The following is a 27,985-nucleotide window of genomic DNA, read 5'->3' on the forward strand; positions in this document are numbered from 1 at the left end:
TTTTTATAAAACATTTTTTAATAAATTTTATACATAACGTTATACATTTTTTTCTTTTTACATTAAACATACAAAATATTAAATACATATTAACAGCAATTAATAAATACACAAGTGAAGAAAAATACAAGAAATTCAATATAAAACTAAAGTCATGTGGGAGTTTGGAAATCTAGAAAAGTTGGCAATTTGCATTGTTTAAAAAAGGAGATTAACTTCACAAAGACAAAACCTACTGAAATAAAACAATAAACACTAATCTTCCTTCATTTTTAAAAGTACCTGAATTGGTTAAATCTAAGTGCCTACTGGTTCAGTTCTTTATAGTGTCAACATTCACAGCAGACAGAGAGCTTGCCTGTGTAAGAACATGTCAGATGGATGTTAAGCATTCTGGACTGAATGTTCGGTGTCGATGAAGTAGGTGGTCAGCTGTCCTTTGCCCTTCACGTTGACCACTCCTCTCAACGTCACACTGTGGCCCAGCATTTGAGCCACCTGCGCCGTCTCTTCTGTCACCTGAAAACACAACAAACATCATACATCTGACATGAGATCCGTATTTGTCTCATCAGACCCTACAAATTGAGATTTACACCTGGTACTGTAATAACATGCATCTCAAATGAATTTCTACTTATGATGCTGGGGCTCCCATTTAGACTTTTTAATTCCAGTTTAAACATGCTATTTTGATAATATGGATTTAAAACACTATTGCAGTGTTTCTATTGCACAAGGTAATGCAGTGTTTCTTATCCAGGGGCCCAGGGAACAGTAAAGGGCCTCAGCACACCTTTAATGGGGCCTTGAGATGACTTAAAAATTGCATTCAGTTGCAAATCTTTTGCATTTCCCTGAGAAACTTTGTGTTCTGTCATAAAAACATTGAAACATATATTTATCCAAGCTCATTTTATTTCACTCACGTTTTTCCTGGGAACTTATGTGTTCTCTTACAAAAGTTTTGCGAACAAATGCTAATTTTTTTGAGAACGTATAAGTTTGCAAACAACCAAAATTTTCTTGGGGAATACAAAATGCAAAAGTATTTGCGAACAAATTTGTCAGAGAACACAAAATATCAGCCATTTTATTTTCTATTCTACTTTTCTAGTCACAAAAATGGTTACATTTAAAAATAAACTTTTTTTTAATAAAACATTTTTATAACTTTCAAACAATATTTGTTACGAATCTGGCCGGTGACCTTTGGTCCGCCCACCACCAGATGTTGCCCTAAATATTCACATTACACAAACTTTAATAACCACATTGTCTACCATTGTGCTGAACATGCATCCAATCAGACACTGTATAAAGCCTTGGACTTCCTTAATTGGCTAACTATTGCATTGTATTGTGTTAGCAGTCGTTAAGAGCCTTCCTGATTTCTATTTTCTAGTCTTGTTTCTACGCCTTGTTATTTTGTCTTGTCTGTTTTAACCTTTGGACAACCCGTTTTTTTTTTGGACTCTGTTTTTTTTATAACTTTCGCCTGTCAATATTATTACCCTTTTGCCTCCCATTAAACATACAACATATTAAATACCTGTTTGGATTACACATTTGTCTTGCTAAGTGCATACCTGTTTGCTGATGTGTGAATGTCTGTTTTAAAAATATTTCACTAAATGTTTGCAAAAAAATGCAGGAAGTTTGCAAAAAAATTCTCAGAGAACAAAACAATATTATACACAAATTTTCACATTAAAAATACAAAATATTAAATACATGTTAACAACAAATAATAAATAAGCACAGGTTAAGATAAATACAAGAAATTCAATATAAAACTAAAGTCATGTGAGATCTTAAAATATTTGCCAAAAATGCAAATTTCTCAGAAACAATGCAAAATATCTGTGAACAAATGCACATTTCTTAAGGATCGCAATTTGCAAACAAATCCAAATTTCTCAGCAAACACAAAAACGTTTACATTTTCCATACCATATTATTCAGAACGACTTAAAATGCTTTAAATTATTAAAATCAGCTAAAATGACTAAAAATTAAGATATTTATGTTAGTTGCCTCTGTCAAGAAATGTTTGTTTTTTTTTCATCCTGAAAATCCTGGATATATGATGAAGACTTAATATAAAAGTGTGATTTCTAAATAGTAAATTCTAAATAGTAAACATTATAATTTCTATGCCAAGCTCTAAAAATGTAAAAACACTGAGTAAAAAAAATCCTTATCCATAATCTTTGTGTGATAAATAATGAACAGCTAGGAATGTCATGAGTCAGAAAGCTTGAGAACCTCTGATCTAAAGGTTCACAATCTAATCTGAAATATTAAATGCCATTTAACTAAATTACACAACTCAGTTTTTATAAGAAAATGAAGTTCAGAACTGCTTCCTTACAATCTGACACAGACAGACTGATATTTTAACATTGTGAAGGCGCTCACCTGTATTTTATCCAGCACTCCAGTGCTGTCCATCCTGCTGGCCACATTAACCGTGTTTCCCCAGATGTCATACTGAGGTTTATGAGCGCCGATGACGCCTGCGATCACAGGACCGTGATTTATACCTGAACACAATGAAAATGAATGTTAGATATATTCAGTTTTTTTTTATTCATGTTTGTGAAAGAAATGTCTTTTGCTCACCAAGGCTGCATTTGCAGTTTTAAAAATACAATAGAAAATAATGAAATATTATTACAACTTAAAAAAAAACTGTTCTCTGTGTAAATATAGTGTAAAATCAGCATCATTACTCCAGTCTTCAGTGTCACACGATCCTTCAGAAATCATTCTAATATGCTGATTTGCTGCTCAAGAAACATTTAGGATTATTATCAGTGTTGAAAGATTACCATTCAAAACTCTGAGGTACTTTTTTTTTTCATCAGTGATGCATTAAATTGATCAAAAGTGACAGTAAAAGATGTTTATATGTTAAATGCTGTTTCTATTCATCTGTGAATCCTGAAAAATAAAATGTATGACAGCTTCCACAAAAATATTGGGCAGCACAACTGTTTTTAACATTGCTAATAATCAGAAATGTTTGTTGAGCAGCAAATCAGCATATTAGAATGATTTCTGAAGGATCATGTGACACTGAAGACTGGAGTAATGATGATGAAAATTCAGCTGCGCATCACAGAAATCAATTACAGTTTAACAGATATTAACACAGAAAACAGCTGTTTTAAACTGTAAAATTATTTCAGAATTTTTACAGCAGAACACTGTAGCAGAAGACTTCTTCTATAAACACTGCAGAATTTTAAATAATAAATATTATCTGCGTTGTACCGATCCTCAGTTTGAAGTTGTTGAACGAGTGCATGTTAATGTTTTCCAGTCTCCCCATTAGAGCGATGGCAAAGTCCAGCATGCTACGGACGTGACCGTAGGACGTGTCGCACGCCTGTGGACGGTAACAACGGATGAAAACCCTCGCATGTGTATTTACATATGCAAAACATGCACGCACACACACACTGGTGACTTACTTGTCTCTCCTCTGCCTTGGCAGGTTTGATCAGTCCGGCCGCCGCCATGTAGGTGCTGCCGATGGTCTTGATCTTCTCAACAGCGCTGAATTTTGGCTTGTTAAGGAGCTGTAGAAGAAGATTATGAGGCAGGTGGGTTAAAACAACCACAGACAGATGGACAAACAGATATTGGACAGACATCCACCTCGTCAAAGTCTGAAATGATCTCGTTGAGGAAGCGAAGGCACTCCAGTCCGTCGTTGTTGACGCTGCTCTCGTTGTAAAACTCCTTGAAGAAATGCGGCACGGACGCGAACATCACGCAAACACACTCGCACGACTTACTGTACAAGTCCTGAAACACACACACACACACACACACAATCAGTACTATCACAGAAAACACATTCACATCATATTTGATCCATCAGGCTTTTACGGCTCATATCGTCTGAAATGATTCATTGAGAATCAAGTAAACCTAAGCTGCTTCAGTCCAGTAAGTGTTCATCTGGAAATATTACTAGTTATTCTGACGTTTACCTAACAGAAATCAGTAGAGATTTAACAGCTAAAAGACTCGTGAAGCACTAGATGAAGATGTACATTTGTACAATTACACTAAAAGAGCTTTTACTACAATAGATAAGAAAACACTAAGTTATCAATCGCACTGTGTGTGAAACAGGTTTAACTGCAAAATTTTCATCATGTTGATCATTTAGAGACCGTTATGTATCAACAGGGTTACATCAGCCCATTCATAGATGTTAATAATACGCCTCTAGGTGGCGCAGTTGAGTCAAAGCGCCTCATCTGTGAGTGTTTGACCTGGTTTTGTATGTCTTTGCCGATGAAGAAGTCCGTGACGTGTTCTGGCAGTAAGTTCTGCAGAAGGAGTCTGTTGACGTTCTTGGTCGTCTCCATTTCCTCCGTCTCTTTATTAAAACACTTCTCCAGCAGGAACTCCGTCCGGGAGCCCAACTCATCCTGAATTATATAAAATACACACACAGATTACTCAGATGACACCAGGTGAATTCTGTTAAAGTGAGACAGCAAGAAAAAGATGTGTAATTGAGAAACACTTAAAAAATCTGAAACACTAAAAAAGTCTTACTAAAGTGTTCTCTTATTATCATCATACTTCTATATATACTTTTAATATATATTTTAATTAGATTTTATTTTGTATTTTTATTGTGACTTTAAAGTTTAAGTCATTTGTTGTTTTCATAATTTTTATTATTAATATTTTTTTAATTAATTAATTAATTTATTTATTGTAAAATATGTACAGTATATCGCTACTAAAAAAAAAATACTAAGCTATATGTGAAATAAACTTATTTTGTGCTAAGTACATTTACATATTTATTTGCTTAATAAAAATTCCCTGCAGTTGCTAATTTTGTACTTAATGCACTTTAATTTTGTGGAAGTGGTGTTGAGATCCAATTAAAGATATACTTAAGTATATCTGATTGTGCTAAAGTGGAACTATACTTCAGGTACACTTTAATTATTTTGCATTTAAAGACTGATATTATACAGAGGTCATACAATCCTTATGATTAGTGATATTAAAACATTTTAGGCATAATATTAATCAATGTTCATCGTGCAGTAAAGGAACACTCTAAATAAAGTTTAATTATAATTGTATATCAGTAAGTCTTAAGTGATATGTCAATAAATATGTTAATGGATTTAAAGTATAATAAGTTTATGCATTTATTTATTTTATTTCAGTTAATGTTTATTTTAAATTTAAAACGTTTTTTTTTCAGTTTTTCAGTATAATAACCCAACAAAAGTTATGCAGTTGATCATTTAGAGGCCTTTATGTATCAAATAGAGTTGCATCGGCCCATTCATAGATGTTAATAATTCACCTCTAGGTGGCGCAGTTGAGTCAAATAAAGTTGAATTATAATTGTATATCAGTAAGTCTTAAGTGATTTGTCAATAAATATGTTAATGGATTTGAAGTATACTTAGCATAAAATTAATTAATCTTTAATAAATTATGGCATTTTTTTTTTTTTACTAGGGATATAGTTTTTATTAATTTTCAGTTTTAGTTCAGTTTAGTTCAGTGTTAACTTTTTAGTACATCAAGATAAACTAAATAAAATTTTAAAAGGTTGCCTTAGCAATTAGCTTAAATAAAATAAGACTATGTTTTTGTTTCAGTTTTTGTATAATAACCCTACAAAAGTTATATTATATTATAAGTTATATTTCTATAAAAAACTTTTGCAGGGTTATACCCTGGCTTTGCTATCTAGTGTTAATTTTGCATTATTGAATTTTTATTTTTATTTTTTGTTTGCATTTTAATTTTGGTTAATGCTTAACATAATTATGTTGTGTGTGTCTCAAAATATGTCTATTTAATAAATGTTTTCATTTATTTAGTTTTACTTCAAGTTAAACTTACTAAAAATGAGAAAGGCTGCAACTAGCTGAAACTGAGAGGTTTTTCTGTTCACATTTATTTAATTTGAAGTATGTTAAGTTTCAGGTTATGGTTTTAATTTTAGTTTTGTTAACTATAAACTAGTCGAAGATTGTCCTGTCATCAGCTGATCAGTATATCTCAGTATAACTAATGTCAAATATTTATAATGTATGAATCAGTTGCTGTAACACCCACGATTCCCGAAAGCTAAAGGAAGCAGCGCCAATTCAAAAGAAAATTTACAATGTTTAGAGAAGTACTGTAGTTAGTCATCTGGAGCAGATTACTTTTTGTGAACTTCCTCATTACTGAATACATAATATTAAGCTAAAATAAACTAATAACCACACACACTCTCTCTTACCTGTCGCACAAGAATAAGGGAAATCAGGTAAAAAATGACCAGCCAAATGCCAGACATGATTTTGGGCTCCTTAAGAACTCCCGGCCTAAAACACACGCACGCACACACACAGCAAAATATGATGATAAATATACATTTCTGCTTCATTTATTGAAATTATTCAACAAGTACAGTGTTTCTGGACACGTGTTAAAGTTACAACGGAAAAGAAACATAGAAACATAATCTCAACCTTCAATCAAGCTACAAAATAAATTAATACTGACTCTATTTACCGCCTGTAATAAAAAGAAACTTTGCAGCATCTTACGTGCTGTTGTCGCTGTAGAGCTGTTTTATGTAGCAGTCAGAGCGCGGCGCGTAAACGTGCAGGAAGAGCGCGAGATAAACCACCACGGCGAGAGTCAGGAGGAAGACTTTAACAGACACGCTCACACGCACAAACACAATGACGCCGAGCATCGCCAACAGACAGCAGTACAGATAATACTGCACACAAACACATCATATTAACATATGGTCATTATCAATGTAAATTACCATCTCTAGTGATCATTTATAATATAAGCTAAAAGCTTACCGGGACAGTGTAGAGATTCAGAGTGTCCAGTACTGTTGCATTGTGGGAAACATTTAAACAATTATCACCTGGAATAAAAACCTACGAAACAAAGAGATAAAGTTCAAGACAGATATAAAGAGAAAGTAAATCATTTGTGTGTGCTTGTGGCATTATTATAATTATTATAGTCATAATAATATGAAATAACAACAATTGAAGAGTTAATTTGCAAAAACAGAAAACTCAGTTTTTAACAATTTTCAGAAATCATGTTTTTTTTTTTAATTCTCAATCAGACTGCATTTGGGTTTTTTTGATTAGGTATACACAATAAAAACATGATAAGATGATAAAAAAGACTTGAAAATCTGTTTTTGCAAATAAAGTCTTCAATTATTATCATTATTATTGCTCAAACTGATTAAGTTTTTCAGTGAAGGTGAAGCTAATCAAAAAACTTAAGTGTAACACTTTTGTGCTATAATTTTTTAGCAAGGTTGTATGAGAAAACCATTAAAATCACAAAGTTAGTTTGTGAAACATTAACTATGTGACCAAACTTCCTCACTTGAAACTAAACAAACATCAATTCACCCCAGGCGAATAATGACCACACTTTCCAAGTTGTTTGATTACATTAAGAATAACAAACATTTTATATAATTACAAGTTTTTGTAAACAATATGTTTAAATGTGCAAATGAACTGGATAAAGCCAGGTTTAGAATTCTTGTTTGACTTTGTTGACATATTAGAGGTAAAGGTTTTTACGGAGGGGATTTTGGATTTTTCTTTTTATTACTGCATAAATCACAAAATACGGTCAATAGCCAAAGAGGATACATTTTCGCCATGCTTTTAGAAATAAAATGTTGTGTAAGTTCAGGCAAAAGACATATCAACGAACCCCTCAGTAAAAACCTTCAGGATATTGAAAGGAATAAAACTGCTAAGTCTGGTGTTTGTAAGTGTAGCTGAAGTGGAGATACAAACTCAAATGTCCTTTAGAGATATGCATTGTAATTGAAATCTACAGATGCAAATAGATAAAGTGCTATAAAAAACAAGGCAAATGATATATCAACAAACCCTTCTATAAAAACTTTGAGAATACAGAGAGGAATAAAACTGCTAAGTTTGGTGTTTGTAAGTGCTGCTAAAATGGAGATACAAAGTAAAATGAGCTTTGAAGATATGTATTGTAATTGAAATTTACAGACGCAAATAGATAAAGTGCAATAAAAAACAAGGCAAATGATATATCAACAAACCCTTCTATAAAAACTTTGAGAATATAGAGAGGAATAAAACTGATAAGTTTAGTGTATGTAAGTGCTGTTGAAATAGAGAAACAAACTCAGAAAACGGCCTTTAGAGATACTGTGTTTGAAATGTACAGACGCAAACAACTGAAGCGCAATAAAAAAAAAAAAAAAACAGGTGAATGATATATGAACAAACCCCACAGTAAAAACCTTCAGAATATAGATGAAAATAAAACTGCTAAGTTTGGTGTATGTAAGTACTGCTGAAGTGGAGATACACACTCATTTTTAGAAAACCTCCTTGTATCACAAGGATATGTATCACAATATCGCAGATAGATAAAGCTCATTCTTATAAACACTAAATGTGTATTTTGGATGTTCTCCTTTAACTGGTTTGAAAAAACATGCAGCACTACAAACATCTTTCTGTGGCATATAATCTGCTTTCGCAGTCTAAAGACAGTTTTGGCTGCTTCGACTGCTTTGTCTTGACAAACAGTCCTGTCAGTTATGAGCTGATGTTTGTGCAGATGTTTCTCATTATGTTGCTGTGTTGACTCACTATGTTGAGCACTGCCATGAGCAGCGTGATGAGCAGACAGAGCAACACCAGCAGCAGCCGCAGTGTCGCTCTGGCGGCCCCGGCGTCGAACAGCGTCGAGACCCAGCGAATGCTTTGGGGAATCTTAGAGCGCCAGCGCTGACACATAAACACATATTACAACATTAGTGTAATTACTTTAGAATAATTGCATAACATCATTTTGTTCTTTCTATTAACACATTCTTCGTAATAGTAAGTGTTAACCATTTAAAAAGCCACAATGTTCATCCACTAATATGAATTTTCTTAAATCATAAAAAAATAGAAAATTATAGATTTTCTTTTATGCAAAAAATCATTATGGTATTAAGTAAAGTTCATGTTCTATTAAGATATTTTGTAAATTTCCTACTGTCAATATATCAAACTTAATTTTTGATTATTAATATGCATTGCTAATAACTTCATTTAGACAACTTTAAAGGTGATTTTCTCCTAACCTACCAAATCATATGTCAATAGAAAGCTGTTTCAAATGTATCCCTTATGACTGGTTTTATGGTCCAGGGTCACATATATAAGTTATGTGGTCATACCTTAAGGAATTTAGTGAAGACCACAAGCAAAATCAGTATTTGGACAGGAAAGGTGGCACCGTACGACACCGCCAACGCAAAGTTTCTGTATGTGCACAAAAAGAATGAGAGAGATTTCAGCAGTGTACAATTAAAAAATTTTGAAAATTAAAAAAAATTTTCAAACCGCTCCTTAATGTCTTAATGTGCGTGACAAAATAAATAATAGGCAATGTGCATTGTGTTAAAATCAATGTGAAGCCAGTTTTCCTACTACAATTACAGATTAGAAAACAAAAAAAGTGTCTCTGTACAACAGGTGTCTGGAGCAGCTGAAAAAATAATTGATTTGAAAAATCAAATGAAAAACAAATATTTTTATTTTTTTAGATCAGGGATTCCCAATTTCCAGTTATTATAACATTATTGTTATAGTTATAATAACTGTATTATTTGTATTATTTTCATTTTAATGATTATGATGCAGCTAAACAAAAAATATTTCATCCGTTTTAGTAAGTGTTTTATTGTTAATGTTTTTGTTTTAAAATGATAAATTTTAACATTTACTCACTTCTGCGAGGTCAGCATCTGAACCACAAACACAGACAAGAAGATGAAGGCCAAACATATGACAGAGTGATGAAGCCCCTGGACTTCACTTAACGAATACTGACACAAACACACACGCACAGAGTTAGAAAATAAAAGTCCAAATCAAAAACAAATGGAAAGAACACAAGCTTTTAAATAAATCAACAATTGACACCTGCTTCTCCAGCTGAAAATTATTAAAAAACAACGTCACACTGTTCAGCTTCGCTCGTCTCCTAAACAAGGAAAAAAGACGACACTGAGTTAAATATTATTTTTTGACTCATTCACTGTGAAACTTATAGATTTGTGAATCATTCACTCACCCTACGTTTTCCAAAGAGTCTAATGAGTCCATCAGTCCATTTTCCAGAACTTGTGAAGATCTAAGAAAAGAAACGAACAGGAATTACAGTGATTTCACACTTGAGAACCAAATTCAGACACATTTACGTGAACCGCAAAGCAAAATGAGTCCAGCACAAAGTGGCCATGAAATTCAGCTCTGATCCATTTTCAGTTCAAAGTAATTTCACATTGCTAAAATGAATGTGTAAACCTTTCATTTTCACCTTGGAGTGTTGTTCTCTGGGAGCTCCTGTTAATGAGAAAATAAACAAATGACAGGTGCCATTAATACGTGCCATTTTTGAACATATTTAAAGTGATTCTGTATGAGTGGACAGTGATCACGATTGACACTGACTGTGGCCGGCTGTGGTTGGCTGATGTCAGTGGGCGGGGCTGTGAGCGAGTCCTCTGGTTTGTTGAGTCCAGAAAACGGTATGACAGTTTTCCAGGACTTCATGTACTGCGACATCCGAACCGACGCACGAAGCTTCTGACGGTTCACGAGTTTGTTGTCCACCTTCAGCTCATTGGGCTGAAACACACGAAATCAGCCAGAGAAAATCACACTTCATTCATCAAGGACACATATTCACTTTACATTTCACAATTTTTACTGTATTTTTGATCAAATAAATGCAGCCTTGGTGAGCAGAAGAGAATGTTTCACAAACTTCAAATAACAAATACACACACAAAAAAAGTGCAAAGTAATAAATGTGTTTCATAGGTTCCTACCACAGACAACTGATCTATGCAGTCAATAATGATTATTGATAATCACCGTAGGTGTTGTATTGGAGTTGTCTGTATTAGGATCGATGACCAGGAATGTTCTCTTCTCCTTCAAAGTGGAATTGCGACTCCCGCCGTTTCCTTCCTCAACCTGATATTTCCCATCCAGGTGAGCAAGCGTCTCCTCTGTGATATGGACCCTCCTGTGAGGAACCGTCATCATCATCAGAAACATCACTAATAATACTACGGTAATCAGACCTGAGAGGTGTGAATGTGTGGTACCCAGGCACTCCTCCAGACTCCATGTGATTGGCTAGAGTCACGTCATCTGACCAGACGTCGTACTGCCACTTCTGAAGACCGATCACGCCGCACAGCACGTTACCCGTGTGAACGCCAACGCGCATGTTGATGTTCACGTCCGTCGCCTCCCTCAGCTTACTGCAGGGGTCAGAGGTCAAAAACAATCTCAGTTTTTCTCATTTGTGTAAAAATTATTACACTGATTTTATTTCAGCTAATTGCCTTTCTGACAATAAAAATAAACTAACAAACTAAAACTATATAGATGTTAAAATACTAATTAAAAATACAAAAACAACAAAATTACTACATTTTTTAAGTTAATACAAAAATGATAGAATAGAACTGAAAAGAACTGAACAGAATGATAAACTCATTTAAAATATTTGTAAAATAGTATATCAGTGATACTGAAATAACACTGCAAAGATCATTTTTGGATTGTACTTTAATAACAAAATGAATTACAAAAATAAAAACAAAAAAAGTTCAAAAATAGATATAAAATAATATTAAAAATAAAATAGTAACAATCATAATAATAAAAAATAAAAAAGTGAAAAAGAAAGTATGAGCACTGATAAAAATAAAGAGTTAATAAAAAAATTAAAACTGTTAAAATTACAACAAAATTTATATTTTAATCACCTGAAAATAATACAACAATAATTGAAAATTATTTTTTACACTGTAAAAAATAAAAAACACAATTTGTTGAGTCAGCTTAAAATAATTTGTTATCCTGCTGCCTTAAAATTTTACGTTCAGTCAACTAAAATAAGTTTATTCAACTTGAAATGTTAAGTTGTACTAAGTAACAACTTAGATATTTGTGTTTGCTAAACTTAGAAGATGGGTAAGTAACCCAGCTACCTTAAAATTTTAAGTTGATTTAACTCAAATATCTCAGTTGTCACTTACTACAATTTAACATTTCAAGTTGAATAAACTTTTTTTTGAGTTGACTGAACTTTAAATTTTAAGGCAGCCAGGTTACAAATTATTTTAAGTTGATTCAACAAATTGTTTTTTACAGTGTATCAGTGATATTATTATAACACTGATACACTAAAATGATGATTTTTGGATGGTCTGACTCACTTTATGGCCGTGCACATGTCCAGACCCATCTGAACGCAGTTCCGAGCGTGAAGAGAGATGGGATCAGGAAGACCCGACACGCAGTAATAACAGTCGCCCAGGATTTTAATCCGCAAACAGCCGTTCTTCTACAGAGAGCGAGAGGGAAAGAGTTGAGTACATGAACACAAGAGAACCACAGACAACAGCGATGACGCAGGTCATCGCTCACCTTAGCGATGTCGTCAAAGCGGCCAAAGAGTTTGTTGAGGACGGCGACGAGCTCCTCAGGTGTGCAGGTGCTGGACAGGTGCGTGAAGCCCACGATATCAGCGTACAGGATACTGCAGGCCGAAATGATTCCATTATTAAACTATAATCGCTGTTTGTGAGGGGCTGAGCTTTGGGTTTGTGCATGTGTGTGGTTGTGTGTCTCGTCTCACCTGACGTCTTTGTGCTGTCGTACGTAGAGACTGTGGAAGTTCGGTCGGTTCTCTTCGGCGCTGCATTTCGCAGACAGACGCTTGACGATTTCCGTCTTCAGCTCCATGGCGATGTACCGCGGCAGCACCGACAGCAGGAGATGCTCCTGGAGGGTTAACCAGTTAAACATTACACTGGTTAAACACTACTGCATGTAAGAAAACAGCCACGGGAGTATCCTACATTTAATTTCAGAAACTGGCATAAAGTTTGCTAGTCTAACCACAGACGACTTGCATATACCATACATATTTAACATTGTCGTCAAATGTGGCTCATCCTATCAGATTTATCAGATATTTCTGTTTTATAGTCAGTTGTGCTTGTTTTAGTCAAATATAGTGCATGCAATTTTGTACACCCTGGTGACCTTTGCAGGTTTATGCTGGTCCTTGACCAGCAACATGACCAGCATAAACCAGCACAGGACCAGCTTAAACCAGCATCAAAACATACCTACCAGCATATGCCGGTTTTTTCACCAGGGCAAGCAAACTAAATTCATTAAATTTAAATTAACTGAAAACAAAAAATCAAGTTAAAAACTAGATAGTAAAGTTTGTAGACAAACTGGTTGTTAGGGTGCTACTAGCAGGTTGTTGGCATGATTAGCAAGTAAATAGCATGTTGTTAGCATAATTAGCAAGTTACTAGCAGGTTGTTAGCATGATTCGCAAGTAAATAGCACGTTGTTAGCATAATTAGCAAGTTACTAGCAGGTTGTTAGCATGATTAGCAAGTAAATAGCATGTTGTTAGCATTATTAGCAAGTTACTAGCAGGTTGTTAGCATGATTCGCAAGTAAATAGCATGTTGTTAGCATAATTAGCAAGTTACTAGCATGTTGTTAACATGATTAGTGAGTTACTAGCATGATGTTACCATGATTAGCCAGGTACTAGCATGTTTCTAGCATGATTAGCAAGTTACTAACATGTTGCTAGCATAATTAGCCAGTTACTAGCATGTTGCTAGCATGATTAGCAAGTCACTAGCATGTTTCTTGGATGATTAACAAGTTAGTAGCGTGATTAGCATGTTATTAGCATGTTTCTAGCATTATTAGCAAGTTGCTAGCATGTTGATAACATGATTAACAAGTTACTAACATGTTGCTAACATCTTTTTAACATAATTGGCACATTACTAGTATGTTGTTAGCATGATCAGCATGTTACTAGCCTGTGTCTACACTGTAAAAAACAATTTGTTGAGTCAACTTAAAATAATTTGTAACCTGGCTGCCTTAAAATTTTAAGTTTAGTCAACTCAAATGTTAAATTATACTAAGTGACAGCTTAGACATTTGAGCTGAATCAACTTAAAATTTGAAGGCAGCTGGGTTACTTACTCATCTGTTAAGTTTAGCAAACACAAATATCTAAGTTGTTACTTAGTACAACTTAACATTTCAAGTTAACTAAACTTATTTGAGTTGACTGAACTTAAAATTTAAGGCAGCAGGGTAACAAATTATTTTAAGCTGACTCAACAAATTGTGTTTTTTATTTTGTACAGTGTAGCCTGATTAGCAAGTTACTAGCATGCTAACATGATTAGCATGTTATTAGCATGTTGCTAGCCTGACTGGCATGTTACTAACATGTTGCTAGTGTAATTAGCAAGTTACTAGCATGTTGCTAGCATGTTTCTAGCATGATTAGGATGTTGTTAGTATTATTAGCATGTATAAACCAGCTGAAACCAGTTGATTCAGTAAAAAACCAGCTGACAAACAGCTAAAACCAGCCTAGGCTGGTTGTCTAGTCTAAGCTGGTTTCAGCTGAAAATAGCTGGTTTAAATGTGGCTGGTCTTTTAGCAGGTCTCCCAGCCTGACTAGCTACAAAGTGGCCAAAACCACTTTAAACCAGCCTGGGAGACCAGCCAAAGCTTAGGCTGGTTTGCTGTTTTTTCAGTAGGGATTTGTTAGGCTTTGCTATAGCAATAAACAGTTTAAATACACCATAGGTCTTTTTGTATAAAAGTTTTCGCCCCCTCAATGAAAGTCTATTTTTGGTGGATTTGATAGTCTGGTTTATGAAAACCATAAGCTGGATCAGTTAGAAAAGATATAGCATTTTAAGGCAGACCAGTCTAAATGTCTGGGCCAAGTTTGGTGGTTATAGCTTAAAACATCTAGGAGGAGATTCACTTTACAATTTGGTCTCAGAAGAAGATGAAGAAGTAGTAGGATAACATAGGATTAAAAGGATAAACTGGCTTTTTCAAGCCAACTTAATAATAAAAAAAAAGCTTAAAAATAACAACAATAACAACACTACTAATAAAATGTATTTAACATTTCAGCTCTTTTCCAAAGCCTAAGCATTGGAAAACAACAGAAACCTGCTCAAAAACTGTACCTGGTCACGTTTCTGTTTGGCTTGTGTGGCGCGGTTTCTGCTGAAATCTTCCCGTTTCTTGCTGGACTTCCTGTGTGCGTGTTCAGTGTGCCACAGGTGAAACACACCCACGGCGTTAACACACACAAACAGCACTGCATTTGCCACCAGCTGACACACAGAAAGAGGTTTTGAATAAATGCGGTGGCAGGAAAATCATCTGGCATCAGCAGACGCCTCCGCCACTCACTGTTTGCATATAACATTTCCTCTGACCAGCCATCAAGAGCTCAGTGTGTGAGAGTGTGTGTATATTTGTGAGTTTGTGTGTGTGTTACCTGCACAGCCAGGTCATGTGTCTGAGGGCTGGTGACGGACACATACACACTGATGACGACGATGTGACAAACACTGGTTCCGATGCCGAAGCTCAGAGCCCATGAGAGCGGGAGAGGAAGAACTGTATAAACGGACAACGACAGGAAGAGGAAGAACGCGACCTGACGAAAAAAAACAAACACAACAGAGCCAAAAATCAGCATTTGTATACACTTCTCATGTCTAAAATGGTCATGATCTTCTGACCTGTTCCCAGGCCGTGACGACGCCTCCGGTGAAGATGAAGACGAAGGCGACGATGAAGAGCATGGACCAGATGAAGAGCGCGAGAGGCGTTTCTCCTCGCCGAACCACCGGCAAACACGGCAAACACGCCAGCAGAGACACGCAAACGCACACCATCACACACACCACTGCAAACGCCGCCACGTGAACGCTCAGGCTCTGGATGAAACAAATATTTCAACAAATCTACATTTATACAATGATTTCCAAACATTACACACACACCTGCTGGAAAATCGTTCTGCCAAAAATGAAAATGTGTTCATCCCCAGGCCATCCAAGATTAGGATGAGTTTGTTTCTTCATCAGATTTGTAGAAATGTGTCATTGCATCACTGTCTCTCCAGTGGATGCTCTGCAGTGAATGGGTGCCGTCAGAATGAGAGTCTAAACAGCTGATAAAAATATCACAATAATCCATAATAAAACTTCTTCCAGTGAAAAAGTCCATCTCCTGTTGTCTCTCACATCAAAATTTTGAACTGTTTCGGCTCGTAAACAGTGTTTGATCTGTGCAGATTTTTCTCGTGATTCAGACTTTTTCACAGGTTATTGTGGATTATGGACTCGGATTTTAGTTCAAATGTCCTGTTGTATTTGTTTCAGTTTTTGTCTTCTCAAGATGTTAACTGATGGACTGGAGTGGTGTGGATTATTGTGATGTTTTTGTCAGCTGTCTCATAACTTTCATTCTGACGGCACCCATTCACTGCAGAGCATCCACTGGTGAGACAGTGACACATTTCTCCAAATCTGTCGAAGAAACAAACTCATCTACATCAAATTTACATTTTTGGTTGAACTTTTTTTTTTAATATATACACACTACAGTTTAAAGGTTTGGGATCAGTAAGACTTGTAATGTTTTTTTAAAGAAGAAAAAAAGTCAGATTTATTTGATCAAAAATACAGAAAAAAATATTGCAATATATTACAATATAATTTTGTTTTACATACTTTAAAATATAATTTATTCCTGTGATGCAAAGCCGAATTTTCATCAGCTGTTACTACAGTCTTGTGCCTTCAGAAATCATTCTAATATGCTGATTTATTGTTTTCTAACAATATACACTACTGTTCAAAAGTTAGTAAATGTTTATTCTTTCTTTTTTGAAAGAAAATAATATTTTTATTCACCAAGGTTGTTAAATTAATAAAAAAAAGTGATAGCATAATTTTACTTTGTTAGAAAAGATTTATATTTTGAATAAATGCTGTTCTTTTGAACTTGTAATTCATCAAAGAATCATGAAAAAAAGAATCACAGGTTCCAAAAAAGCAAACAAAAAACTGTTTCCAACATTGATATTACAATGATTTCTGAAAGATCATGTGACACTTAAGACTGGAATAACAGCTGATGAAAATTCAGCTTTGCATCACAGGAATAAAGTATATTAAAATAAAATCCATTATTTTATATTGCAATAACATTTTGCAATATCACTGTTTTTTCTGTATTTTTGATCAAATAAATGCAGCCTTGATGAGCATAAGAGACTTCTTTAAAACACATTACAAGTCTTACTGATGCCAAACTTATATAGTGATCACCTTAATCAGTTTTTTCAGCAGGGATGTACATAAAATCATACATTTTTTGCAAATAATAAGGTGAATAACCAATAAGTGCGTCCGTCACCAATCATTCGGCTCTTACCCTGCCGGTGGAGGGGATGATGATGATGATGGTCACGCAGAAGAGGATCGCTAGCACTACTCCAGACACCAGCAGCGGCGTTTCCTCCAGACAGCGTAGAAATGCCATATTCACCTTGCGGAAACACGAACACACGCCTCTGCCTGATCTCCGACGGGATTCGACAGGTTCATCATCCACTATGAACCTGCTGCGAGAGTTTTGAGAAACCTCAGTGGCAGCATTGGAAGTCCTTGAGGTCTCAGAGAGCGTCGTCAAACTGTGTCTCCTGCCAATGGTGTCAACTTCAGTCCAATCTGTGGAAGTGCCTGGGATGTTCTGAGAAGAAGTGCTATTGCCAAGTGCATTATTGTGTTCCTCATTAGGATTGGAAACGCTGGAGATCAAGGGCACAGGAGAGACGCTAAGATGGTTCTCATCCCTCACTGATGTCCGCGGTTTCAGGGGTTCGGGGACGTTCCTGAGCCTGGCGACACCCAGCTCGATGTAAACCTTTGAGTTTTCCAACATGCCCGACTTTTGACCACCTTGGATTTATATTTGTGCTTGTTTAACGTTTTCTGTTTCAGCAAGACGCCACTGTGCAAACTGCAATATACACCAATAATTATTTTCTGGGTTAAAGCATTGTCCAAATCAGATCAGATAACCAGTTGTTTCCACAACAAATGTTGTCAGAGCTTCTCAAGCTCTTCAAGTCTCTTGAAGTAAATCCATGTAGGGAAGCTCTCGAAGCATGTCCGATGCGTTAGCCGTTACTTGAAGGACACTGGTAAAGGAAACAGTGGTAAAGGAGATCACTGGGTTTTCGTATTTCAGCACAATAGAACCATTTATTGGTTCCACAAAGACCCTTTCATCAATCAGCTTTTAAAAGAACCATGTTTTATTATATAATATTTTGTTAATCTAAGGAAGCTTTTGTGCAACACTTTTAAAAATGAAGGCTCTTTATTGGCATTTATGCTTCCATGAAGAAGGTTTAACATCCATTGAACCATTTCACTGGATAAAAGGTTTTTTATAATGGAAAAATGTAAGAAATGAGTTTGTTTCTTCATTAGATTCTGAGAAATGTTCAGCAATGGATGTGAATGGGTGCCGTCAGAATAAGAGTCCAAACAGCTGATAAAAAACATCATAATAATCCACAAGTAATCCACAACCATCTAGTCCATCAGTTAACATCTTGAGAAGACAAAAGCTAAAACAAATCCATCAAGACATTTTTAATGTCAAAAGTACGAGTCCATAATTCATAATAACTCTTTCTCCCTTTCTCCTGTCGTCTCTCACATCAAAATCAAGCCACATATTTGTTGAGAGCTGTTGTTTAGTGCTTGATCTGTGCAGATTTCACTCCTGATTCAGACTAGACCTCTTTTTCACTGGAGGAAGTGTTATTGTGGATTATGGACTTGTGTTTTAGTTAAAAACGTCTTAATGATGGATTCGTTTCAGCTTTTGTCTTCTCAAGATGTTCACTGATGGACTGGAGTGGTGTGGATTACTTGTGGATTATTGTGATGTTTTTATCCGCTGTTTTGACTCTCATTCTGACGGCACCCATTCACTGCAGAGGATCCATTGGTGACACAGTGATGCAATAACACATTTCTACAAATCTGCTGAGATGAAAAAACAAACACTTGGATAGACCAAGGGTATGTAAAACTGCGACAAATGTTCATTTTTGGGTGAACAAGACCTGTTCACTGAAAGATTTTTCTAATGATGTCGCTCTTTTGGAACCTTCATTTTTAAGACTACTTTTACGTCTCTAAAAATAACAGCTGTACGTGACTCCAGGACAGGTTTGGATGCATTGCGCACAAGAAATACAATGAGAAACATGTAATTCCAGAGCTAAACTAAGCTGCAGGACTACAGTCTAAAACTTGAACACCTTTGTTTTTCTTACCTTTGCTTACTTATGCCTTGAATACACTGTATGTTATTTTACACTCTTAAAATGAAGGTTTTAGTTGGCATTGGTGTTTCAGTAAACAACCTTTAACATCCATGGAATTTTTCCACTCCACAAAAGGTATAATAAACAATGAAAACAAAAAAGGTTCTCTACTGCATCACTGGGAAAACCCTCTTTTTGAACCTTTGTTTTTAAGACTAAAAATGTGTCTGGTAAAAAGCAAATGTTAACAGTAGATTATGTAAAAACATTAAGAAAATGACAACAGGAACATGAACTTCAAACGGTCAAACACACACAAACAAAACATGCAAATGCACTCATTTTCCTAAAGCACCGGGAGGCAAAGCTCAATATTCCACCGTTAACAAACACATCTTATTCTTTAATATTTTGAGATTTAAAAACCAACAAACACGTCAAATAAGAACAGATGATGAAAACTGAGACAACGGGTATATACAGTCTACATACAAAACAACTGTACACAAACCTACTTATGTCACGTTCAAAGTGAATTCACATGAACAGGATGAACTGGATACAGCAAATATTTCTCACACAAACACACACACACACACACACACTTGTGTAACCAAATGTCTGTTGTCCAAGCAGAAACATCTGATTACACACACACACCTGCATTTGAGGCAGAGCAATACTTTGATTCCAATCCCATTTTGATTCTTCGATTTGTACGTCAAACAATGCTCTTCTAGCTCATACCTGATTTCCAGATAATTTTCTGCGATTAAGTACTATTCAAAAGACTTTTTTTGAAGAAATTAATACTATTATTTATCAAGGATGCAATAAATTGCTCAAAAGTGCCAGTAAAGACATTTCTAATGCTACAAAACATTTCTACTTCAAATAAATGCTGTTCTTTTGAAATTTCTATTCATCTTTGAATCCTAAAAAAATAAAATGTATGACAGTTTCCACAAAAATATTGTGCGGCACAACTGTTTTCAACATGGATAATAATTCAGAAATGTTTGTTGAGCAGCAAATCAGCATATTAGAATGATTTCTGTATCATGTGACACTGAAGACTGGAGTAATGATGCTGAAAATTCAGCTGCGCATCACAGAAATAAATTACAGTTTAACAGATATTCACATAGAAAACAGCTGTTTTAAATTGCAATAATATTTCACAGTTTTACTGTACTTTTGATCAAATAAATTGGTGAGCAGAAGGATTTTTAAAAACCCTAAAATCGCAACCTTTTAAACAGTAAATCTCAACACATTTGCTAAGACATTTGCTGGGGAAAAAATGCCAGTACTTGAAGCCATTACTTGAATTTATCTTGTTTCAAGTTAATTACTGGACAATAAAAATGTTGATTAAGAAAATGATGTTTGTCAAAGCATCTGACATAAAATCACCCCTCAGGCCTTTAATGATATTATCTAACACTGACCTCAGATCAGATCTGTTATCTAGCTGGTCTTTAATACTTCTGTCTAACACTGATCTGAAATCAGCGCACTTGTCTTTCTCACTCTCTTTTGAATCAGTGAGTCACAGACATTCACAAAGACTTTTACAATAGCCCATGAGTCAATGGCGAGCAAAAGGCTGTATTTACGTTTATCATTGTTGGACCTGATCTTTCCCGCTCACATCATATCAAAGAAAAGCTGTGGGGCTTGTCCAGGCCACCCTGAAAACACTCAACGGCGGGTTGGTTTCATCCTGCTGTGTCTATTCATTACGTGTCTAGAATTCTCTGGCAGCCGCGCTCTGATGCAACTCCAGAATGTACTGAAATAAAACCCTGAACCATATGACACAGCACACATTCACAACACGAACATGAACGAGAAAAGAGGAATATGTCAGAAAATGCATTACCTATGAATGTTTCTTTGTGGAGACCTTCATTGTTGTCGTCTCTGTCTGTCTGTGTGTTTCGCTGTCATAAAGTCTTTGTCCAGTTGAATTTATTTGCATATCTGGCCTTTTCATATGAGACTGTTTTCCATAAACCCATCCCTTATTTTCCCTGTAACTCACACCGAAAGTCATTACAATGACATACGTCAGTATTAAATTTAGCATGAGCCTTAAACAATATTCATTAAAAGAAAAGATTTGTTGCTCCCATCGTGTTTCACATTACGATTTTAATTATGTTAAAAGTCTTGGTACGATCGTTATGTTCTGGGTCAAACTGAACCTAACTGGATTTACAAATCACACTATGAAAAACAAACAAACAAAAATGTTAAAATAGTAAACTTTGAACATTAAGGCTTTTTACACTTTACTAAAAAAGTAAACATAGAATTTTAAAACTGACCAAAAGACCAGAGATTTGTTTTTCACAAAATGTAATTATTCTAAACAGTCATTTAAATTTGAATTTTAAATTAATTATTTTATATATTATTAATTATTTATAGTTTGTGTGTGTGTGTGTGTGTTTTCCTAAATCTTAAACAATACAGCATAGTGCTCGCAACGCCAAGATCATGGGTTCAGTTCTCAGTAAAATTCTGTGTTCGGGTTAAACTGAACCTAAATGGATTCAAAAATCCCACTATGAAAAACAAATTACCCCCCCAAAAAAAATAATAATAAATAAATAAATAATACAAAAATATACATTAAAAAAATAATAATAATTTTATTTTTTAAAATATTTTTACTAATATATATATATATATATATATATACAGTATACATACATACATATACACACACACACACACATATATATATATATATATATATATATATATATATATATATATATATATATATATATGAAGAGTTCATTTGCAAAAGCAAAAAAAAAAAAATGTTTTTATCAATTTATATATAATCTTTTTATTTTTTTATTTTATTATTATTATTATTTTATTTATTTTTAAGCAGTACAGTACAGTACAGCATGACACTCACAACACCAAAATCATGGGTTCGGTTCCCAGCAAAATTCTGATATATACCTATATATATATATATGTAAATACTAATTGACAAGTATCTTCTAGAGCCTGGTAAGTCTGCAGACATGTTCATGAAGCTCAAAAATGTATTGCAGTTTAAACTGGCCCAGGAACGTATTATTAAACACCCCTATTGAGATCATGACATTGTCCTGCTCTGTTTATGTTGTGTCTGACTGTGGCTGCTGTAACACTGTGTTCCTTAAGAATCAAACCCATGACCTTGGCGTTGTAAGCACTGTGCTTTAACAGCTAATTAATCTGACTGAAATTACACCAGTCCATTTTCTACAAAATCAAACTAATAATGCAGCTGTAGCTGGACTCCAGCTCGTGTAATAATAAGAGAAAGTGCAACGTGTGTTTAATCCTTCAAATGTTTGATTAAACATAAAAATATACTACTGGAGGTCTTTGTAGAAAGAAAAATCTCCAAAAGGGCCATTACAGACGCTGGTTTGAGTCACTTGCTAACAGTTCGGATGTTGAGTGTGTAACAGGAGAAGATGACAGAGCAAAACACAGCATCTTTACTCTGCTCACAGTGTTTTCATGTGACAGAGCTGAATATACAGTAAAGCTACTAAGTCCGATACAGTACTCACCTGTTCATTCTCGTTGTAACAGGGCTATTCACAATTTCATCACAGGTTTAATGAAATAATCTCCATGTGATGAAAACATGACACAGTCCCTAACACACATTGAAAAAAAGCATTTGTTTCTTTAAAACAAGTGTAAAACGCTCTCTTATGCCTGTAAAAACAGATGAAAGTCAACATACCTCCATTCTGTCAGCTTTTCCACAGTCGTTCTCTCCGTCACACCAGTTCTCAAAATAGTTGGCGGTTCCATTTTTTTGTTCGCTTTAACTTGACAAACCGGTTGGGCGGCATGACTGACGCTTCAGAGCCGAACCCAGAGGAACCCCGTCATATTCACCATAACACTGAGCACTGCTGCTGCTGTCATTACAGTAACACCGGTCAAAATCACACTGACAATTATATACATACACATATGTGACAGAACAAAGGGAAAGTGACGGGAATTACTGATTACTGACTGAGTAATAATTACAATAATAATATTCATTAAAGGGATATTCCATCAATCAGCCAATCAATCGAGAATTAATTTCTCAGGTCATTCCAAAACCGTATGACTTCCTTTTTACTGGCAATATAAAAGACGATATGCTGAGGAATGATGAAAATCAAACAACAATGAACCCCACTCTTTTTCATTTCATGGACAAAAAAAAAGAACGACAGAAAGACATTTCTCAAAATATCTTCATGTAAATTATTACATCATTTATGTAAATTAATAATGAGGTTTGTGTACGCAACGTTTCCACTTATGAATCATGTTTCCTGTGGACGCCTGCATAAACTGCTTAGACTAGTCTGTGAACTTCTGTGAACTGTCATCTTTTTTTTTTTCCTTTAATAACTAGTTATAGTGATCTAAGTTGAATCTGAAAACTGAAGACTGATTACTACTTTGTTTACTACTAGATGGTCACACTAGTTCTTTAAAGTTGTTTGTTGAAGTTTAGGTAAATTTGAATTTCTAAATAACTATGAGTAATCCTAAATGCCTTGCTGTGACATTTGGTTCGTTTTTTTTTTTTTTTTTTTTTTTTTTTTTTTTTTGCTTTGAGCAAATATCTGATACTTCCGCCCGGAATTCCCACAAGACGTCCTCCGTTCTAGCCGCCCGGAAACTGATATGTCCTTTTCATCGTGGTTGAGTTTGATCGGTGTCCGAATGAAGGGCTGAAGCGTGAAAGAGCAGAAAAACATGAAAGCATAGGGTATTGACGCATTATTGTCTTGTAGTTGTTCACTTTGCGTCAGAGAGCCATCACTCCCTCTAGTGTATGAACAATGACATCAAAGAGAACCAAGCACATGACTAATCATCAGTATTATATTATGTATAGCCTATGTAATATGTGTTTTGCTATAGAAGTTGAGTAGAAAAGTTCTCCAATAGAACTGATCAAATCCATAACCCATTTGCTTTGGGAACACAATGAGTTGTATTTGCGAGACTTCAAAGTTTGAAAATAAAATACTACTTCCAACAGATCTCTATTCCACTTAAATCAAGATATGTTTCATTGAATATCTCGAGAAGCAGGTCATGTTTTCTGTGAAATTAGTCAAAATGAACAAAGTTTTGAATTAAAAAAGGACAAATATCTGCCAATATGGGATCGGAAAATGTTGAACATAAACACAGTTTTGTTCAATTCATCAGGAAAAAAAAAATCCATATTTCATTTTGCATTTCCAGTAAATGTATCTTGACTTAATGATGTTTAGAGATTTGTATGAACCAATAAAGGATTTTAAGACCTGCTGAAACCCTGTGTTAGACAGGGAAAACCTGTGGCACAAATAGTTTTAATGTGGGTCAAGTAACAATTCGGGTAACCTCATTGTTTACTGTGGTAAATGGAGACCGGATTGGTGTAAATCTGATCATTACTCATATTATTAGCTACCCTGTTCATATAAAACACAACTGTATCACACACAACATAGTGTTTTGTAACAAACTACATTTCATTGTTTAACTTCACTGTCATCAACATCTTTCTGACTTAAGGCTTACAACTGTCAAGGTCACATTTGTATTTACTAAGAAGTAATTAAAACGTAATGGATATCTGTGTTTGTGTAATCCTGCCATTAATTATTGTCATTATTAATTTTTCCGTTTGGCACAAGTGGAGTTTTTTTTTTGTTTTTTTTTAAGAATTGCTTTAAGAGCATAAAAACAATCTTCTCCATTCAACTATTCGTTATAGGTTCAGTTAAATGTTCTATGATTGGTTGTTAATAATCTGTTCACTGATTGGTTAAAGCCGACGCGGCTACCCCTGCCGCTCACAAAAAGCCGTCTGCCGCGAAGCGCCCTGCTCGTGGAAGCGGCAAGATGCCGTTTTCCGCATGTCTTCCATTGAAAATGAACTGCCCCGTCCCGTGTGAAAGGGCCTTTATGTTTGGCGGCGCCTGCCGCGAAGCGCCGTGCTCGTGGAAGGGGCAAGATTTTGGGTGCACGAGCACCGCTTGCGCTCCTCCTCCGCGCCCCTAGCGAAACCGCCCGCCGTTTGCCGCTTTCCGCATGTCTCCTACTGAAAATGAACTATACACTTGCGACTGCCGCGTCCCGAGGGGTTGCCGTCTTCCTATGGGAAGCCAAACAACCCAACGAAACAGCGCGGTATTAAAGTGCTCGCGCCGCGCTGACATGTCATCTGCGCGGCCCAATGGACCGAGCCACGCGACCGAGAAATGTGCGAAAGGTCCATTTAAACAGCCAAGCGCAAACCAATATAACACCGCGCTGTCTCGTCCCACTTTTGGTGTTTGCCAGCGCCGCGCTGCCCATTGGGTGGCGCTAGCAAACACATTTTCCTTGCACTGTCGAATCGGTCGCGCGGCTCGGTCCCACACTTTAATACCGCACTGTTTCGTCCCACACTTGGGTTGTTTGGCTTCCCATCCAGCTGACTAGGCTCTCGGACGCAGCCAAAATATTTTTATCTTTGGCGGCGCCTGCAGCGAAGCGCCGTGCTCCACCTCCGCGCCGCCAGCGAAACCCAATAATGACTGATTGCAGAACAGCAGAACCATACGTCACAGCAGTCACACGGCAGCAACGCTGCGGCAGCAGGCTCAGACGGTAGTGGGCGGAGTCTCCGTCGCAGATCGGAAAAGGGTGAAAATAGCAATAAGTGATGTGTGTGTGTGTGTGTGTGTGTGTGTGTGTATGTATGCATGTACATACATACATACAGTATATTACAGTTAATAGTGTAACTGTATCTTACGGTTAATAGTAATTTCGTGTATGTATATATGTGTATATATAAACAGGCGCGAGCACTCATATACATAATACGGACTTAACATTAACAGCTTTAACTTTGAAACGCTCCACAAAGATAAGTAGAGCAAATTCTGGTGTTCATAATTATTTTTATTTTTTCTTCAAATAACAATAACAACATTAAAAATAAGAAAAGGACAAGAAAAAATATAAGTTGATCACTTATTGCTATTTTCACCCTTTTCCGATCTGCGACGGAGACTCCGCCCACTACCGTCTGAGCCTGCTGCCGCAGCGTTGCTGCCGTGTGACTGCTGTGACGTATGGTTCTGCTGTTCTGCAATCGGCCCTATCTCGCGAAACCGCCCGCGGTTTGCCGCTTTCCGCATGTCTCCCATTAAAAATGAACTAGACCAGGGGTGGCGAACTCCGGTCCTGGAGAGCCGCAGCCCCGCAGAGTTCAACCCTAATTAAAACTCACCTGCCTGTTGCTTTCTAGTGACCCTTCAGACCTTAATTAGCTTGTTCAGGTGCGTTTGATTAATGTTGAAGCAAAACTATGCAGGGCTCTCCAGGACCGACGTTCGCCACCCCTGAACTAGACACTGGCGACTGCCGCGTTCCATGTGAAAGGGCCTTTTGGCTACGCACGTTCGGGCCGTTGATCTGCTGCTCTACATCCTGTTCTGAAAGATTTTCGCGGGTTTCTCTCGAGTTCTGTGAGAAGATATTCTGTTATTAATTGCTCCGCTTTACTCGTGTAAATCCCTTACATTAATCACTGCAGTGTTTGGCTAATATGCTCTTGCAGAGCAAGTGGGAATGACAAGTTTAGCGAATTCGAATCGCCTCTCATCCGGGTAACATTTGCCTCATGGTGACGGAAAATTTTCGCAACCGTTTCGAGTTAATCGTCGGATTTACCGTTTTTATCAACAAAATGCTGCTTGTTTGGGGAATGCCTTCACACATTGCTACACTATTGCTAAGGCTATTCCGCATCCTTGTCGATCCAAAGGGGAAAAAAATCCCGAAAACATCAGTCCGAAAAACCAGGGGCCATAGAAACTGGTAAGAGGCACAACTGTAGCTGAAAGTGAAAGAATTTAAATTGCTGTATAATAATATATAGAGGTTTCAAAATTTTGACAGTCTTAATGTCCATGCAGGGTCGCGTTTTTTACGTTCTTTCTCAAGCTGTATGCTGATCATTACTTTATGTCAGTGTAATTATGCTATTATATTTGTCTGTAATTTGGCGATTGACAACTCATGTTATCGGGTGAATTTCAGTGGTTTTGTAAGATATTCTTAACTATTTATAACTATACAACGCAACTATAGAGGGTATGCGTTGACGTCACTTTCCCGCCGAGACACGCCCCCTCAGCCGGACTGAGTGGCAAAAGATGCGAAAACGCGAGTAAAACAAACGATGATCAGTTTAAACTAAAGGTTGCTGAACTTGATGTAATGTTCCTAACAACTTAACAAATATCCAGCGGTCGGTGGATATTGATGCAGAAAGGCATCGTGTTTTCTAACACTTACATGTGTCTGATTTTGACGCCGGGGAAAATAAATAAAGCAAATTTGCCTGTGAACTCATTTTGTGAATACAGAAAAGGTTGGTGTAAACCCCGGTGATCTCTTATATCAGTGTTATATATCGTCATATCGTCCAGCTGAAAAACATATATAGTTTTTGTCAGTGTTTATTAGAAAACATCCACATGCAGAATTTAAAATGGTAAATATTTAGCTGATGAGTTGTCAATACGATATACTATAATACAATATACAGGATATGATGTTACTGCACAATTCA

At 35.9% G+C, this 27,985-nt stretch overlaps 1 protein-coding gene across 3 annotated transcripts; it reads right to left on the reverse strand.

Annotated features, from left to right (window-relative positions):
* Positions 1–364: 364 nt before the first annotated feature.
* Positions 365–23,218, reverse strand: LOC127167919 (adenylate cyclase type 4-like). Of its 3 annotated transcripts, XM_051114336.1 has the most exons (28): positions 23,096–23,218; positions 22,917–23,005; positions 21,212–21,362; positions 17,415–18,183; positions 15,713–15,910; positions 15,466–15,627; positions 15,149–15,298; positions 12,745–12,890; positions 12,534–12,645; positions 12,323–12,450; positions 11,201–11,359; positions 10,965–11,118; positions 10,539–10,715; positions 10,405–10,430; positions 10,159–10,218; positions 10,008–10,068; positions 9,813–9,910; positions 9,260–9,344; positions 8,682–8,819; positions 6,870–6,950; positions 6,600–6,778; positions 6,290–6,374; positions 4,293–4,451; positions 3,667–3,816; positions 3,480–3,587; positions 3,280–3,394; positions 2,422–2,546; positions 365–519 (listed from the first exon to the last, which is right to left on the reverse strand). In XM_051114336.1, exons 4-28 carry the CDS (start codon positions 17,922–17,924, stop codon positions 385–387), a joined length of 3,501 nt encoding a protein of 1,166 aa, XP_050970293.1. In that variant the 5' UTR covers positions 17,925–18,183; positions 21,212–21,362; positions 22,917–23,005; positions 23,096–23,218; the 3' UTR covers positions 365–384. The 3 variants fall into 3 exon arrangements, with proteins under 3 accessions (XP_050970293.1, XP_050970294.1, XP_050970295.1); XM_051114337.1 differs by lacking the exon at positions 21,212–21,362; XM_051114338.1 differs by lacking the exons at positions 21,212–21,362; positions 22,917–23,005.
* Between the last annotated feature and the right edge of the window lie 4,767 nt (positions 23,219–27,985).

The sequence above is a fragment of the Labeo rohita genome, chromosome 7 (assembly GCF_022985175.1).
Source record: "Labeo rohita strain BAU-BD-2019 chromosome 7, IGBB_LRoh.1.0, whole genome shotgun sequence".
Classification (NCBI taxonomy): domain Eukaryota; kingdom Metazoa; phylum Chordata; class Actinopteri; order Cypriniformes; family Cyprinidae; genus Labeo; species Labeo rohita.